At 43.5% G+C, this 15,398-nt stretch overlaps 1 protein-coding gene across 7 annotated transcripts in view; it reads right to left on the bottom strand.

The window, feature by feature from the left end:
* The window catches only part of RCBTB2 (RCC1 and BTB domain containing protein 2), a 40,126-nt gene that overhangs the window by 1,559 nt on the left and 23,169 nt on the right, over nucleotides 1–15,398 (bottom strand). For 4 of the 7 annotated variants that reach the window (XM_028497310.1, XM_055089342.1, XM_028497307.2 and 1 more), the window contains 6 exons: nucleotides 12,793–12,858; nucleotides 11,096–11,286; nucleotides 10,454–10,580; nucleotides 8,606–8,745; nucleotides 4,394–4,524; nucleotides 7–845 (listed from right to left, as the gene is read on the bottom strand). In XM_028497310.1, coding sequence (XP_028353111.1) covers nucleotides 705–845; nucleotides 4,394–4,524; nucleotides 8,606–8,745; nucleotides 10,454–10,580; nucleotides 11,096–11,286; nucleotides 12,793–12,858 — 796 coding nt within the window. In that variant the 3' untranslated portion in view covers nucleotides 7–704. Of the gene's footprint in view, nucleotides 1–6; nucleotides 846–4,393; nucleotides 4,525–8,605; nucleotides 8,746–10,357; nucleotides 10,401–10,453; nucleotides 10,581–11,095; nucleotides 11,287–12,792; nucleotides 12,859–15,398 lie in introns of those variants that run through there. The other 3 variants (XM_028497308.2, XM_028497311.2, XM_007113030.4) reach the window with 3 other exon arrangements.

Below are 15,398 nucleotides of genomic sequence, written 5' to 3'. Positions count from 1 at the left end.
GGGGCGCGAACCCGGCTCCCCCGCATCGGCAGGCGGACGCGCAACCACCGCACCACCAGGGAAGCCCAACCCTTGGGTCTTTGACAATTTAATTGCTAAGGCCTTTTGTGAATTCCGATTAACGCTCTAAATTAGCCACTATTTCTCAGAACGATGTACAGAAGAATATGAGCCTCAGATGTTTTTAATTCGTTTTGTGAAAGTTATTCCTTCATCCAGTATCCCACAAATAAAGCTGTTCCCGGGGCATAATTAAGATTTATATAATAAGCTGAGTGCCTTACTCTATGCAAGGCACTGTGCTGGATGCTGCAAGTGTGGTAGTGACAGCATTCCTTGTCAAGCTATCTATGTGGTATCAGCCTGTTGAATATGGAAATTTGGCCAGAATAGCATATACTTAGACCCATGTACCTACCAAAAGTTTTCAACTTCAGTGACTCGAAAGAGGAAATGGTAAGTATAGTAAGACATTTCAACTTTTTTCCCTTGAGCTTAGTCCCATCTGATCAGAGAGCATTTAACGCCTTCTCTCTAGATTGTGGATTTCAAAAGGTGGGGAAGACTGACCACCATCCTTCTTTTGACAGAACATTAAGTATTCAGCCAAATGTAGCTCATCATAAATACTATTAAAGAGAAATCATTCTCTGGCTTTTGCAGGGAAAATGGAAATGCTAAAAATTCTTGCCTGCAAGTGAGGATTAATTTTTAAAGGCTCCAACTCTGCTTGCTTTGCTGATAAAGTTCTTCAAGAGATCATGGTCCATTTCTGCAAAGCCTGACGTCTGTGTTACTACAGTCAAATGGTTTATGCAAAACCTGAAGCAGAATTCTTCTAAATCCTAGGAATGACAACAGAAATTTAACAAATAAAACAAATTTGTTTTAACAAATTCACATATCCCAATGCAATGCAACGTAGCACAAAAATTCCTAAAACACATAGGCAAGGAAAAAGGATTTGATGGCCAGAAGAAAGAAATGTTGGAACAGCAATGCCTAAAGAATAGTTGTAAAACTATACAGCTAATATGAGTCTATGCTTGTAAACATTTAAATAACAGAGTAAAGCATTCAAGTGCCTCCACACTAACCAATGCAAAAAATGAGACTTTTTCTTCCCAGAGATAGGCACCTAGATGTATTGTTCATTCCGCTTTCAATATTTATGCAGAGTACAACACTCCTCTTGTCTGTTTAATAAATATTTATTTATTGCATGAATGCATTGAGTAAATTGTTTAAAAGCTTTTCTTTATGTTGAGCCCAACACTCCTCTTGTATATTCTTCTAGGGGCTTAAATAGTTTTACCTGTAAAGAGTTTGTGAGAAAAGCTTAAGCCATAAAACAGACATCTTGGGAAATGCTTCTCTGAAGTCATTAACAGGCCACTGCTCTTTTTCCTTTACAAGAAGATAAAGGCTGGGATGGTTAGATTTCATCAGATCACACACAGCTTCAATAATCTGAAGTGGGAAAATGCTTTGAAGAAATCATGACCTTCTGCTAAGAGAAACTCCACAGATTGGTTATTTCTGGCTTACTGTAATGTACGCCAGGCCAAAACATAGTACTGTAGTGATTCTCTTGATTAGATCTGCAAACTGGAGAATCAGAAATAAGGTGGCTGGACACTTTTTTGGTCTGAGAGAAATGAGCGCTAAAGTCAGGCCAGCCTGCAGAGACTCTGATATGCCTCAGACCCTGGGCTATGCTGCCCTCCTGACGCAGCTCCTGCCATGCCTCCTTAACGTCTTTGCTCAAGTCTCCTTCTAAGTGAGACCCTCCTTCCTTCCTGGACCACGATTTAAAACTTCCAGATTTAATATCAGCCTGCCCCCCACTGCCCTTCTCTAACTTACTTTTTTATATCACTTATCACCACCTAACAGACCATATATTGTATTCGTCGTCTATTGCCCTCACCAGAAAGTTCCAGGAGGGCAGAGATTTTGGTCTGTTTTGTTCACTTCCTGTACCCTTAGTGCCTAGAACCATGCCAGGCACTTAATGGGCACTCAGGGAATATTTGTTGCATCAATGAATAAACATTGCTGATTTTAAAATATGGGGGCAATAGAGAATTGTAGTAAAATGTGTGGTTTTGAAATCTGTCCAATACTGGATTGCATTCCAGCTTTACAATTATTAGCTTACTAAGAATTTACTTAATCTCTCTGAGATTCAGCTTCCTCATTTGTAAACTGAAACAAATAATAATAATACATATATTCTTAATAAGGTTCTTCTGAGAACTAAACGAGATATGAACTGTGCTTCAAATAATCCCTGGTGTATATTAATTACGTATTAAGTGTAGTCAAGCATGAGGGATAATTTGCTGAAAAGGTCCGTTTCTTGCTTATTAGAGTCAGCAAGTAACAATACTAGTCAACTCAAATATACTGTTCTTTATTTATAAAAACTTTTATATTAAGTATACATTGAGTCTATTTTACTTGTGGTCTACTATACTACTTTAGGGTACCACAGTTAGACAGGCTGTAGTAAAATACAGTGCCTCTACAGGCAAAGTTGAACATTCATTAAACAAATATTTAATGAGCACATACTATGTGTCAGGCACTATCCCAGGCACTAGGGATATGGTTGTGAGCAAAACAAAGTCCTTGCCATTTGCTCAGGGAGCTTGCTTTCTAGAAAACAGGGCTGAATGGTAACCATACAAATAATTCACATAAACAGGGAATATGAAAAAGTCTTGGACATTAATTCTAGTTCAGATGGAAACACTATGTGCCCACAATCTCATCATCTGAGGCAGCCCACCAGAGTCCAGTATAATCAGCATGACTTTAACAAACTCTTGAAAAAGCAGTTATTGTTTGGCCAGGAAGCCTTCTGCGTGTTGTAAATGCCCAAAGTATTATTACCTTGATGAAAGACAAACATTCACTATGCTTGTAAATGTCAATGCTTCAAGGTGGGTAAGATTTTTTAAAATGTTAAGTGAAAAAAATCTAGTATTTAGAAATATATATTAGGTTGGCCAAAAAGTTCATCCCGGTTTTTCCATAGGATGTTATGGAAAAACCCAAACGAACTTTTTGGCCAACTCACTACATAACCTAGGAAAAAATCAGGAGCTGTATGAAAATGTTAGTGTCCTCTGGTTGAGGAGTCATTTCCTTCCTCATACTTTTTGTATTTTACAAATTTTCTTTAATAAGCACATTATTACTTATATAAGCAGAAAAGAAGTTATAACCTTTTTTCTGCCCATGACTAAAATGTCCCTGTTTTCTGACCAAAGGAAAGGATATCCTTAAGGAAATCGACTCCAAAAAGTATGGCCTGTTTCCTAAAGATTTAACTCTATGGCAAGTTTTCTTTCCTTTCTTTATTATCAAAACAATACATGGTCACTGTAGAAAGTTCAGGAAAAACAAGCAAAGATAAGGAAATAAAAATCATCCACAATCCCACCATTCAAAGATAACCACTGACTGTATTTTTCAGTCTTTTTTCCTATGTAGATAATAAATTTTGGTCTTTTAAAATTCAGCTATTTATACTTAAAAAAATTTTTTTTTACTATTTTTATTTAAAAAATAAATAAACTTATAAAAAAATAGGAGCACAGTTCTTCAGTCAATGATATATGTTGAATAGTATTAACATTTTTTAGTTTAAACAATCCTTTCCTGTTCACACTGACTTTTTCCAATTTTTAAAAATTATAAACAACACTGCAGGAAACATCTTTGAAGCTAAAACTTTGTCTGAATCCATGGTTACTTCCTTAAGATAAGTTTCTATAACTGAATTCCTTAAAGAATTACATTTTTAAAGCTTTTAGTACATATTTTACCAAACAGCCCCCAGACTGATTATAATAATTTGCATTCTCCTCAGCAGTTTAGGAGAACACCCATTATCCTGAGCCTATACTATTTCTAAAAATAGACTCCCTGGTTTGACAGTTGAAAAATTATACCTTATTTTCATTTCTATTTTTCATTTGTTCATAAATCCATTTGGTCCATTTTTTTCCATCAAACTGCTCATGTTTTCTTTTTGTTTTTTTTTAAGAATTATACATTAACTATGGTGAACTTGCTTCATGATATTACAAATATTTTCCCCAGAGTATCATTCACTTTGTTTTTTTCTGTTTATTTTTTTGTGTATAAACATTTTTGTTTTTTCAAGATCAGATCTATCAATCCTTTCTTTTATGGTTTCTGCCCTTGAGGTCCACCCTAACTTTATATATATATATAAACATCCCCTTATATTTTTTCTGGTACTATATTTGTTTACCTTAGATCTTTAATTTACTTAGACTTTCTTTTAGTTTAAGGCATGAAGTAGACAGCTAACCATTTCTTCCAGAAGGTGAGCTCCTTGAAAGGATGCTCTTCTTACCTGAGCGTCATACTTCACAGCGGCCGAGAGCAGCGCGATGGCATTCTCCTCACAGATTCCTTGCTTGATAGTTTGTTGGCAGAGTTTTTTCAAACGATTTTCTCTATAAAAGGTAGCCAAATCTAGCAATCCTGGTGGAAAGAGATGTTTCTTAGGGGAGTGATCGCAAGCACCCTGATTTAAACTCACTCAGCCTGTCAGAGATGATTTTGAATATAACCCTCAGTGAAGGGCTGTGGAAATAGAGACTTGGGCTTACTTACACTCGAGCATGTGGCTCTACCTGAGAACGCAGCTGCACTGAGCGAGAGCAGTACACAAACAAGTAGCTGTGGAAAAACAGGAGCAAGTGAAAATGGCCCTAGTCTTTTCCTTAGAAATGCTCCTCTAGTTAGCCCTCCCCCTGAATTATCAACATCTTCTCCAGCAGCATTCACACGTGCTGTAATAGTGCCCATCTTCTTCAAAAAGAAAAGAAACGCCTTTCAGGCCTCCTGCGACCCTGCCCCATTTCTCTGTTCCTCTCCTGAGCGAGCCTCCTGGGGAGAGTGGTCTGTGTTTGCTGCCTCTGTTCTCTCACCTCCTATCCTCACCTTAAGCAGAAGCCCATCCCCTGTGCTCCCTGACACCACACCTGTGATTGTCACTAATGGCTCCCGTGGTGCCAAATCCAAGGGGCTATCCTCTGATTTCACCTTACTCAACATTTACACAGAATTTCATGGGGTTGAGGACGCTCCCCTTCTTGAAATGCCTTGTTACTTGCTCGTGTTTTCCTCTCCCTCATTAGTTACTCTTCAGTCTCCTGGCTGGACCATTTTTCCTGATTTCCAAGTATCTGAATGCCCCAGGGTTCAATATTCAGATTCTTATTTCACTTATTTCCCTAAATGATCTCCAGCCCCTCAGTTTTAGATACCGTCTGTAAAAACTGATGATTCCTGTTATATTATCTGCTTTCCAATAACTCAACATAGAGTGATTTAGATGCTCAAGTTAATTTTAATCTACCCCAAGGGATACTATGAAGCACTCTAATCAAGAATGGTTGGTCAGTTTGCATTTGAAAGGCCCTTGTCAGGGGCTTCAGTTTTGGCTACCTAAATCTTCATTAGAGGATGTGTTAATTAGCATAAAGAATGCTACAAACACTTTGTCACTGGGAAATGAGTGGCACTCAGGTTATGCGGCTCGGCTAGAGATACTGTGAGGGTGCCTTTGGCCCCTGCGTGATCGGGGTTCAAGCACCATGGGCTCAGCAGTCCTACTACACCCTTGGAGTGGTACATTCGCTGGGTCTAATTCAGTCCTGGTTGCCACCTGATCAAAAGGCTAGCTGAATCCTGATTCTAGAATATTGTCACGTTTACTTCACAATAACCTTTCACGGAAGGGACTTCATAGAGGGCCCAAAGGACAGACAGCCAGGATTTCATCAACCTTACAACATTAACTGTTTTTATATCTGCTAATAAGTTTTGTACATGTGGTAGAATTTTGTAGAAATTTCTACTAAGTTTGGTAGAAACTTGCTTTCACTGTAACATGACAAATATTATCAAAATTATAGAAGAAAGGCCTACGGCCCTCTGAAATCTTTTGAAATCTTGAGCGTCGTGAATGGCCTGATTGTTTCTGGTCAGTTCTCAACAACTCCCAAATTCACATCAACAGCCCCACACACTCCAAGCATCAGACTCCCACATGCGGGTACTCACGGGTACTGCCCTGAGCCTCCGCTCCAGGGGGCCCAGCTCTGCACCCGTTCTAGGCACCCCCCTCTCCACAGGCTGGCCAAGGAGCCAAGTGCCCACTCCTAGACCACACTTTGTGCTCCTGGGACCCTGGGGTTCCCTGAATAATCAGCCCTGAAACCACATATGTCGGTATTTCCTCCCCTGCAGACCACGTGCAGGCCCCCAGCGCCCAGGGGTGGCCGGGGGGGTGGGTGGACTGGAGCACGGACATGCAGGCTGGGTGCCCATACACCCCTGGGATGCAGGATGTAACCGGTAGTGGGTAAAGAAAGAGAGCAGGTCCCGAGCTGGAGGCCAGAGGCCCGTCGTTCCTGCGCCACTGTGTCCTAGCACAGAACTCCACGAGTCCTACAGCTCTAAATTCCAGCTGAAACTCCTACTTGGCCTTTCAGTTCTTGATGAAGGTATATTTTTCAAGGTATGAGGATTGAACATATTTTATCTGAAGCTTTTTAGCTTGACATATAACTTGAAATTTTTAGACAAATGGTGCATAGGCCTCCATTTAGACTCTTGCCCAGGGCCCTGCAAATGTTAGGGGCGGGCCCATAAAAAAAAAACCTGCCATGCAGACGTCTAAAAAGCAGCTCAAACTCCTTTGATTTTTCAAACTCAAGAGCAAAACCTGGTGCTCTCCACACTCAAGCCAAACACCTCAGAGCAATCATCCTTCTCTCTTTTTCCCTCAAAACCCATATCCCATCCACCAACAAATCCTGTCAGCTCCCTATTTAAGATATATTCAGAATCTGATCTCTCTCAACACCTCCACTCCTAGATCACCCTAACCCAGGGTACCACCATCTTAAACCTCAACCATTACAGTTACTGATCTTTTAAAAACAAATCCTCCACCCCTGGAGTAGAAGCTGCTGGTGCCTCTCCCTTCATATATGCACAAACCCATTCTCCCTTTCTTCCAAAATCATAGACTACATGGCTGAGCCAAGACCATCTAGAAATGACCACTTCCCCCAACTTCCTGTGCAGCTGAGTTAAGGCCTTGGTTATCTCTGGTCCATGGTTTAAAAGAAGTGGGACTTCCTTAACCAACACTGGGATTTGCCCTTTGCCCCTTGTCACTGTCCCTTCCTCCATCCTGCTGCCTGTAATGCACATGTGGTCTTGGACATGAGTGCAGGGGCCACATGTAAGGATGCCTTGCACTGTATCCCTGTGTGACAGAGAGAGAAACTGTCTCGTTCAAGCCACTTCCGTTTTTCATTTTACTGCTAAAGCAAATCCTAAATAACGCAACCCTCGTGCTCAAAACCTTCCAAGGCTGTCCATCACGCCAAGAATAAAACTCGAGCCCCTCACAGTGGCCTCCAAGGTTGTACCTGGTCTTGCCCAGATCCAGCTGCCTGGCCTCAATTCCTCCAACTGCCGGTCTCATTCTCTCCCTCCAAACCACCCGGGCCTTCCTCCCCCTCCTCCCTCCTCCTCCTCCCCCTCCTCCCTCCTCCTCCTCCTCCTCCCCCTCCCCCTCCATGTGCTACATGTGTTCCTGTCTGAGACCTTTGCACCTGCTGTCTCCCTTGTTTAGAACACTCTTCACCTGGGCATTTGCATGCTTCCCCCAGCTCTCTGCTCAGCACACGTCCTCACAGAGGCCTTCCCTGACTTCCCAACTGACTGTTTTTATTTCTTTGTCTAGGGCTGGCCCCCCTCCTCCGAGCGGCAGCTCCACAGGAGCAGGGCGTCGGGTCTGTCTCATTCATAGGTGCCGAGGGGAGCACGGCACATAGTGGGCCCCGGGCGCTCAAGTAGTGTGGGAAAAAGGAAGGAAAACTATAAAACTTAAGAAATCAGACTTTTGTTTACCTGAGGAAAATTAAATGCTGATCTGGTAAAAAGTGTTACTGGATTTATACATGTAAAATGAATATTTAATTGAAAGATTTAAGAGCTGAACTCTTCAGTTCCTTACAGAAGTAACTCCTTAATTCTTCTGTCCCATGGGCCAACAATATCGCTGACAGCTGTAAACTGAAATTTAGTATGTTTTCACCTTGTGCCCGCTGGACGCCCTGTGTTGCTTTCCTACCGTCAGTAAACCCGAGGTGCAGTGATGCACCAGATCACAGTGGGTTGTCCCAAAGGACAGTCACAGTTATGGAGACCAGCAGGGCTGTCTGTTACATGCATTTTATCATTTTTATAATGTAAATATCTTGAAGGCAGCAGCTGTGTGGTAGCTAAAAAGTCGTGTGCAGTATCTAGTCATTCAGGAAGAATGGCACCTGTCCCACAGTGCTGATGGTTTCATAATTCATCCATATCTCATTTTATCCATCCAGTCAACCTTCGTGTGAAGTGGGAACAAGGGAAAAGCGTTTGGGTTCAACACACAAAAAGAGAACTGCTCCTGTGATTACCCTCACAGCCACTTCCTTTTAGGCTCTACACGAAGCACCTTTTTGCCAATCTCTTGGTCACGTCTGGTGGCAGTTACCTACGGCCTCCTCGGGGGACAGGCTGATGCTGTCTGTGTACAGGTACTCCAGGAAGGCTCGGTAAACAGGATATGAAAATTCACTCATTTCTACAATATCATCCTCACTGTCTTCCAACGAAGAGCGAAAATGCTCACACCTGAAGGAAGAAAGAAGCATGTCAGGTCCTGGCTTCTGGGCAAGAGCCAATGACCTTCCTGAGAAGTGTGTGCTCGTGGACGTTAAAGAGGAGACAAGCAACACGGAGAAAGGAAAAACACAGCACCACGCAACTTCGTGTCCTTGCCTGGGCCCCTCACTTCCCCTGCCGACCGGGAGGTCTGTAGTCGTTTATTCGACGAGGCTGCAAATGCTAACCTGCTGCGGGGCAGCTGCCTCTGCGGCCACGAACTCCCAGGGGCCCTCCCACAGCACGTCCGCGGAGCAGCGCTTACAGAAATCAGGTAGGTTTATTTTTATAAACTCTGAGTAATTTTGTTTCTTCTCCTCCTGTTATGAGTTGAATTGTATCCCCAGATTCATATGCTGGAGTCCTAACCTCACTATAACAGTATTTGGAGAAAGGACCTTTACAGAGGTAATCAAGTTAAACGGAGGTCATTAGGGTGGACCCTCATCCAATAGGACTGGTATCCTTACAAAAGGGGGGATTTGGACACGGGGAGAATGCCGTGTGAAGACCGGAGTTACGTTGCCACAAGCCAAGGGCTGCGGAAGACTACCAGCAAACCACCAGAAGCTGGGACGGAGGCATGCAACAGATTCTTCTTCAGAGCCCTCAGAAAGAACTCATTCTATGAACAACCCTGATCTTGAATTTCTAGCCTCCAGACCATGAGAGAATAAATTTCTGTTGTTGAAACAGATTAGCCTACAGAACTTCGTTACAGCAGCCCTCGCAAACCGTAACCTCCCCACTTCTGTGAAGGTTTATGGGCTAGTGAGAGTGCACAAATATTGCACAGCCTGACCTTACTAAGAAGTGAACTGGAGACTAAAATGCCATATTGAGTTTGTGATTCACTGAAGTAGGATTTAAATATCTGTTACACAGCAACAAAATGAATTTCAAAATCACTGTGCTAAGAGAAAGGAGCCAGGCAGAAAAGAATGCATATTGTATAATTACATTTACCTAAACTTCCAGAAAATGCGAACTGATCTACAGTGACAGAAAGAAGATGAGTGCTTGCCCCAGGGCTGGGGCCTGAGGGATCTTTGAGGGGTGATGGAAACGTTCTGTGTCCTGATTTGGGGCAGTGGTTTCCCACGAGTATACAAATGTCAAAACTCCTCAAACCGCACATTTTAAATGGATGCAGTTGCTCAAAGATTATACATCAATAAAAGTGATTGTTAAAAATCTCTGTGTTAGCTTTACTCCTGACCTTGTTGCTCTCCTCTTTTTTCAAGCATCTAAATGTTCAGTGTCAGCAAATGTAAAATAGATAGCTAGTGGGAAGCAGCCGCACAGCACAGGGAGATCAGCTCGGTGCTTTGTGACCACCTAGAGGGGTGGGATAGGGAGGGTGGGCGGGAGGGAGACGCAAGAGGGAGGGGATATGGGGATATATGTATACGTATAGCTGATTCACTCTGTTATAAAGCAGAAACTAACACACCATTGTAAAGCAATTATACTCCAATAAAGATATATATTAAAAAAAAGAAAACAGAACACAGAAGAAATGCCACGTATAATGTGTTTTCCCCACTGCACGGCATGCTGATAAGGGCAAAAAGAGCCTTACCTTTTTTCAGAATCACAGACGTGCCTAACATAGTTCCTTGGAACTAGAAAACAACAAACATATTTATTTCAATTCTTGGAATAAATGATTCCTTACCTAATTTTGAGAAGGACTTTATGTGCATAAATGTACTTTCCGTCCACCAGAAATCTCAGGTCTGCGGTGCTGGGATTGTCAAATTCTCTCTTCAGGGACTCAGCCACGGTGAGGTGGCCGTCAGGTTCTGGGGGGCGGGGGGCGACACCAGCGCTTTCTAAGGAGGACGCAGGCCCAGCACGGCTCTGCTGACACGAAAACACCAGTTCCCCAAATAACTGCCCCACTGAGCTACGCACTGTTTTCCTAAATACAGATTCCCGCTGCTGCAGTCATTAAGGATAAGAACCTCAGACACATCTGCTTATAAATCTGGCAAAACAACTAAAGTCCCAAACCACCACACTAAATAAAATTTTTGAAAGTCTGAGTAAATATACCAGCTAAAAATAAAAGCTATAGTTTCCCAATCACATCAGAAAGCAATCCAAAGGACTTTTAATTTAGTATGAGATACTGATTTCTAATACTTTTGAGAAAAATGAATCGATCCAATGAGTTCCCTTTCACAGGAGCTCATTAGAGGGAAATAAATTGCCTGATACTGCACTGAACAAAGTCCTCACTATCAAAAAATGAAAACACCAGAAGTTGTCGTCCTAGCTTTCAGGCCACCACCCCGATGGACAGAGATCAGCTCACCCACGGACAGGAGGCGCCAGGTGACGGCAGGCGTGGCGAAGCAGGCGAACACGTCGTCGGTGGAGGAGAAGTGGGTGAGGTGGGGCAGGGTCACCGACTGGCCCCGGCACTGGCCCCACATGTACACGTGCCCTCCCTGCGTCTTGGCTGCAGACGTGTGCGCAGAGTGGCAGGCCGCAATCTCTGTAATTCTAGGTCCACAAACACACACCAAGTAAACACCGTAAACAGGAGAAGAAACAAGGTGATTTTTTCTTCCCTTAGGTCTAACTGATTAAAAACAAAAACAAGACTTAAGACACCCAAGCTTCTCAATTGTCAGGCACCCAACAGTTATTTATATGTAAGCTATGCCTCAGTGGCACTTATGTATCATGAAGGTCTGCTTGTTACCGCTTCTAGCCAGTAGGCCCATAAAAATATGTACCATCCTGTTTTGAAATTCAAGTATTAATACAATCCAAAAGAGCAGAGACCAAACACAAAGACCAAAAAAAAAAAAAAAGTGATTTAATTGTTTTCTTAAAACATTACTTACTAAAGCACATCAGAAAGGTCTGGGCCATCTCGACCCAGGGTCAATAAATATTTTCATCAAAACTTTACCAATTTTAGGGTTAAATGAAGCCTGCTGTGGATCACCCCAACTCACACTGCAAACAGTAAGTGCAGTGGTTCTGACTCACTGGACTATATCATCTGGAACCCAAGAGAGCAGTTTTCTGGGATCAACCACGTTAGACCCTATTTCAGTAAGTTCATGATCGACAGGCAGGTAGTTCTCAGAACACTTCCTAGTGGAAACCACTGTTTTGTTGAGTTGAAAATAATTATTTTCTCTCAGACTAAGCCACCATACAGATTTAAAGAAAATAAACTATTTCCCCAAGTGAAGTACCATCTTGATTCTGTCTCGGGCAATGGTACCAGCATCCTCAGTGACTTAGGCTCAGAACTTCAGGGTCATCTTTGACTTCTCCCTCCTGATGTATCTCTTTGTTCAGAACATCCGCTTGATGAATAACAGCAATTCTTTCTTTGTAGTGCCTCCCATTTGCCACACCCTCATCAAGCACACCCATACCCGGACAAACGCAACTCTTAGGTCTCCCTGCCTCAGACTTTCTCTTCCGACCTAAATCGCACAATGCTGGCAGGTTAATGATCCTCTTGAAACACCATTCTCATCACTACATTCAAACCTTTGTTGACTTCCCATAAGACAAAAATCCAGACACATGACCTTAAGGCATTCCCTAATTTGCCTTCCATCTATGTCCTTCCATCTATGTTCTCTCAAATCACCTTTGCCCACACACTCTCTGTTCCAATCAACAGATGTACTCACTGCCCCTCAATGTCATTATGTACAAAGTCCTTTGTCAGGAATGTTCTTACGCACTTTGGGAGACCACTTAAAATGACAGCCTTTCTTTTCCCTGATAACGTTCTATGAAAAATGTAACTGATTGGAACACAATCGTGTCCTCCTATGCTAAACTACTCAACATCAGGAAATCAAAATAACTTCATTCCTACATTCACTTCTGAAACGTTTACCACTAGCCTCCAGGAGAGGGGAACGGCCTTTGCCATTCTTTAGAGGAAGTGGGACACTGCTTCCACAGCACAGGGGTTGAGGATGCAGAAAAGCTAGGAAAGCTGGCCCTCCCTGAGCATGGCCTTGGGGCATTTACCTGGAGCACCCAGTGCCACGCGGGAAGTCAGGGGTGGGGCTGAGGCTTGGCTGACTGCGGCAGCTGCTACAGCAACGAGAACAGAGAAGGTTTAGAGGGAACTTTCAGGTCTCAGCTTGGGACTCGACCATCAGCCAAGGCGCCCTGCCTTTGCCTGAGGTCATCTGTCCTTACATCTGATTCATACCAAGAAGCAAATGTGGAAGTTCAGATTTTCCAGTCATACATGCAATAGACAATGACTATAAACTGAGCTAACCTTTACTGTCAGGATGTCTGGCATATTTCACACTTTATTTTGTAGCCATTCTTAATGCTCTGCCGTGGCCTCTCCCGTTGCGGAGCACAGGCTCCGGACGCGCAGGCCCAGCGGCCATGGCTCACGGGCCCAGCCGCTCCGCGGCACGCGGGATCCTCCCAGACCGGGGCGCGAACCCGGCCCCCCTGCATCGGCAGGCGGACGCGCAACCACTGCGCCACCAGGGAAGCCCCTAGCCATTCTTAATGGAAAAAAATTACTACGTGTTCATAATAAATAGGTTTGGTGTCACCTCAACGGATCTCCGCAACAATGGCACAGCTTAATGTATGAGAAGTACTAGACATGAAAACAGCAGAGTGAGACAGAATGCAAAACAGAAAACAACGAGGAAAGAAAAAAGGTAATTTGTGAGGGAAGAGAATAATGAAGAAGAAATCATGATTATAAAAAGATCCAGAGCACTGTTTCCCAATCCTGGTTCTGTAAGAGGCCAACACATGATTAATGACCTCAAGAAGTCACAAAATTCACAAAAATTCAAGGCAAAGTTAGTTTTAGATCAACCTAACTTAAACTGTGTTTTTAGGGAACTTTAAAGACATGCTGGTAAATCAAAGTACTGAAAATTCAGAAAGATTGGGAATGACTGGGTTAGAGAAGAGAATCATTTTAATTATTAAAATCACTTCTATGTGAACATAAACAGTGACATAAAGTGTTAGCATTCCTCACCATAAATAGACTTAATCAGGTTTTTCTTGGGTTGCTGTTTGAGCAAATAATCCCACGTAGACAAATTTCTCCTTTCCGCTTCTGTGAACACGTAACCAAGACCTGACGACCCACCCCGACCCAAGTCAATCCTGTTCGTTCTAATTAGCCACGCCTCCCCGTGATGGGCCCCAAGAGTCAGGAGTTCCTGAGAGATAAGTCATAACATATCTGCAAAGTTTCAGTCATTGAAAAGGCCGGGTAGGTGCCGAACAAGTCCCAGCAAACCTATAGGTTCCTCCCTTGCAATATTTGTGCGATGGAGAGCCTGCAAGCTCAGCAAACACCACCTGAAATTCAAGCACGGAAAACTGAGAAAAGCAGGACCATCTCATTCAAAACACTCATCCCTGATATCCGTAGCCAAAATCATGTTTACGTGGACAAGACCAAGTGTGCAAGTATTTAGCTATTTCTACTTTTTTTTTTACATATATAATTCAAAAAAAATGTTTTGAGTTATGAAGTTTTTTAAAAAGACAGAAAGTGGGCTTCCCTGGTGGCGCAGTGGTTGAGAGTCCACCTGCCGATGCAGGGGACGCGGGTTCGTGCCCCGGTCCAGGAAGATCCCACATGCCGCGGAGCGGCTGGGCCCGTGAGCCGTGGCCGCTGAGCCTGCGCGTCCGGAGCCTGTGCTCCGCAACGGGAGGGGCCACAGCAGTGAGAGGCCCGCGTACCGCAAAAAAAAAAAAAAAAGACAGAAAGCGATAGATAACTCTCCAGTGCCACGTGCCCTGACTCACATAACTTCCATGCCCTGCTTCTCTGCCTCTTTTGCTTTTTCCCACTGAGCCGCCCTACAGTCTGTCTGTCCCAGCGCGACCACAGTCAGAAGACCTGGCACTCACTCTGGGGCTGTCAGGTCCAGCGGCACAAGGTGGGGCGCGTCGCTGGCGGGCAGATGGCAGCGGACTCTGTGAGTCCGGGCAGATGGCAGCGGACTCTGTGAGTCCAGACAGAAGAGTTCAAGTTTATTTTAAATGTGGCAGCACGAGAAAAATGGTAAAGTGCCATACAGATAGTCTGTTTTTATACCCATGTTACCTCTGATCCTTTAACACTTCTTCGCTATTTTGTCTAAATACTAAAAGTCCCCACTGACTGGACTTGCTAGCCGGAGGCACTTTTGTGATTATTCAAAGCCTCAAGACTCTCTTCTCTTTTTACTGAGCGGCTCTGAACCACTTTTAAGAGAAATGAAAGTAACAGGGCTGCTTGCATCTCCTGTGTGCCTGGCAGCTCGTGACCTTCATTATCTTTCCTCTTCTCCAATTCTTAAGGAGTCTAGGGTCTTACTGTAAGATATGGGGGAAAAAAAGGTTTTTTTAACCAATTTAACATAGGTTAAATAAAAGCAGCCAGGTTCACAATACTCAAATGAAAAATCAAGGGAGCTGAAAATGACCATTTGGTTCTTCATTTTCATTGTTAAATATTCCAGGGCTTCCCTGGTGGCGCAGTGATTGAGAATCCGCCTGCCGATGCAGGGGACACGGGTTCGTGCCCCGGTCCGGGAGGATCCCACATGCCGTGGAGCGGCTGGGCCCGTGAGCTACGGCCGCTGAGCCTGCGC

This window comes from Physeter macrocephalus, chromosome 13 (genome assembly GCF_002837175.3).
Source record: "Physeter macrocephalus isolate SW-GA chromosome 13, ASM283717v5, whole genome shotgun sequence".
Taxonomy (NCBI): domain Eukaryota; kingdom Metazoa; phylum Chordata; class Mammalia; order Artiodactyla; family Physeteridae; genus Physeter; species Physeter macrocephalus.
The sequence above is the reverse complement of the archived record's forward strand: the minus strand, read 5'-3'. Positions and strand labels throughout refer to the sequence as shown.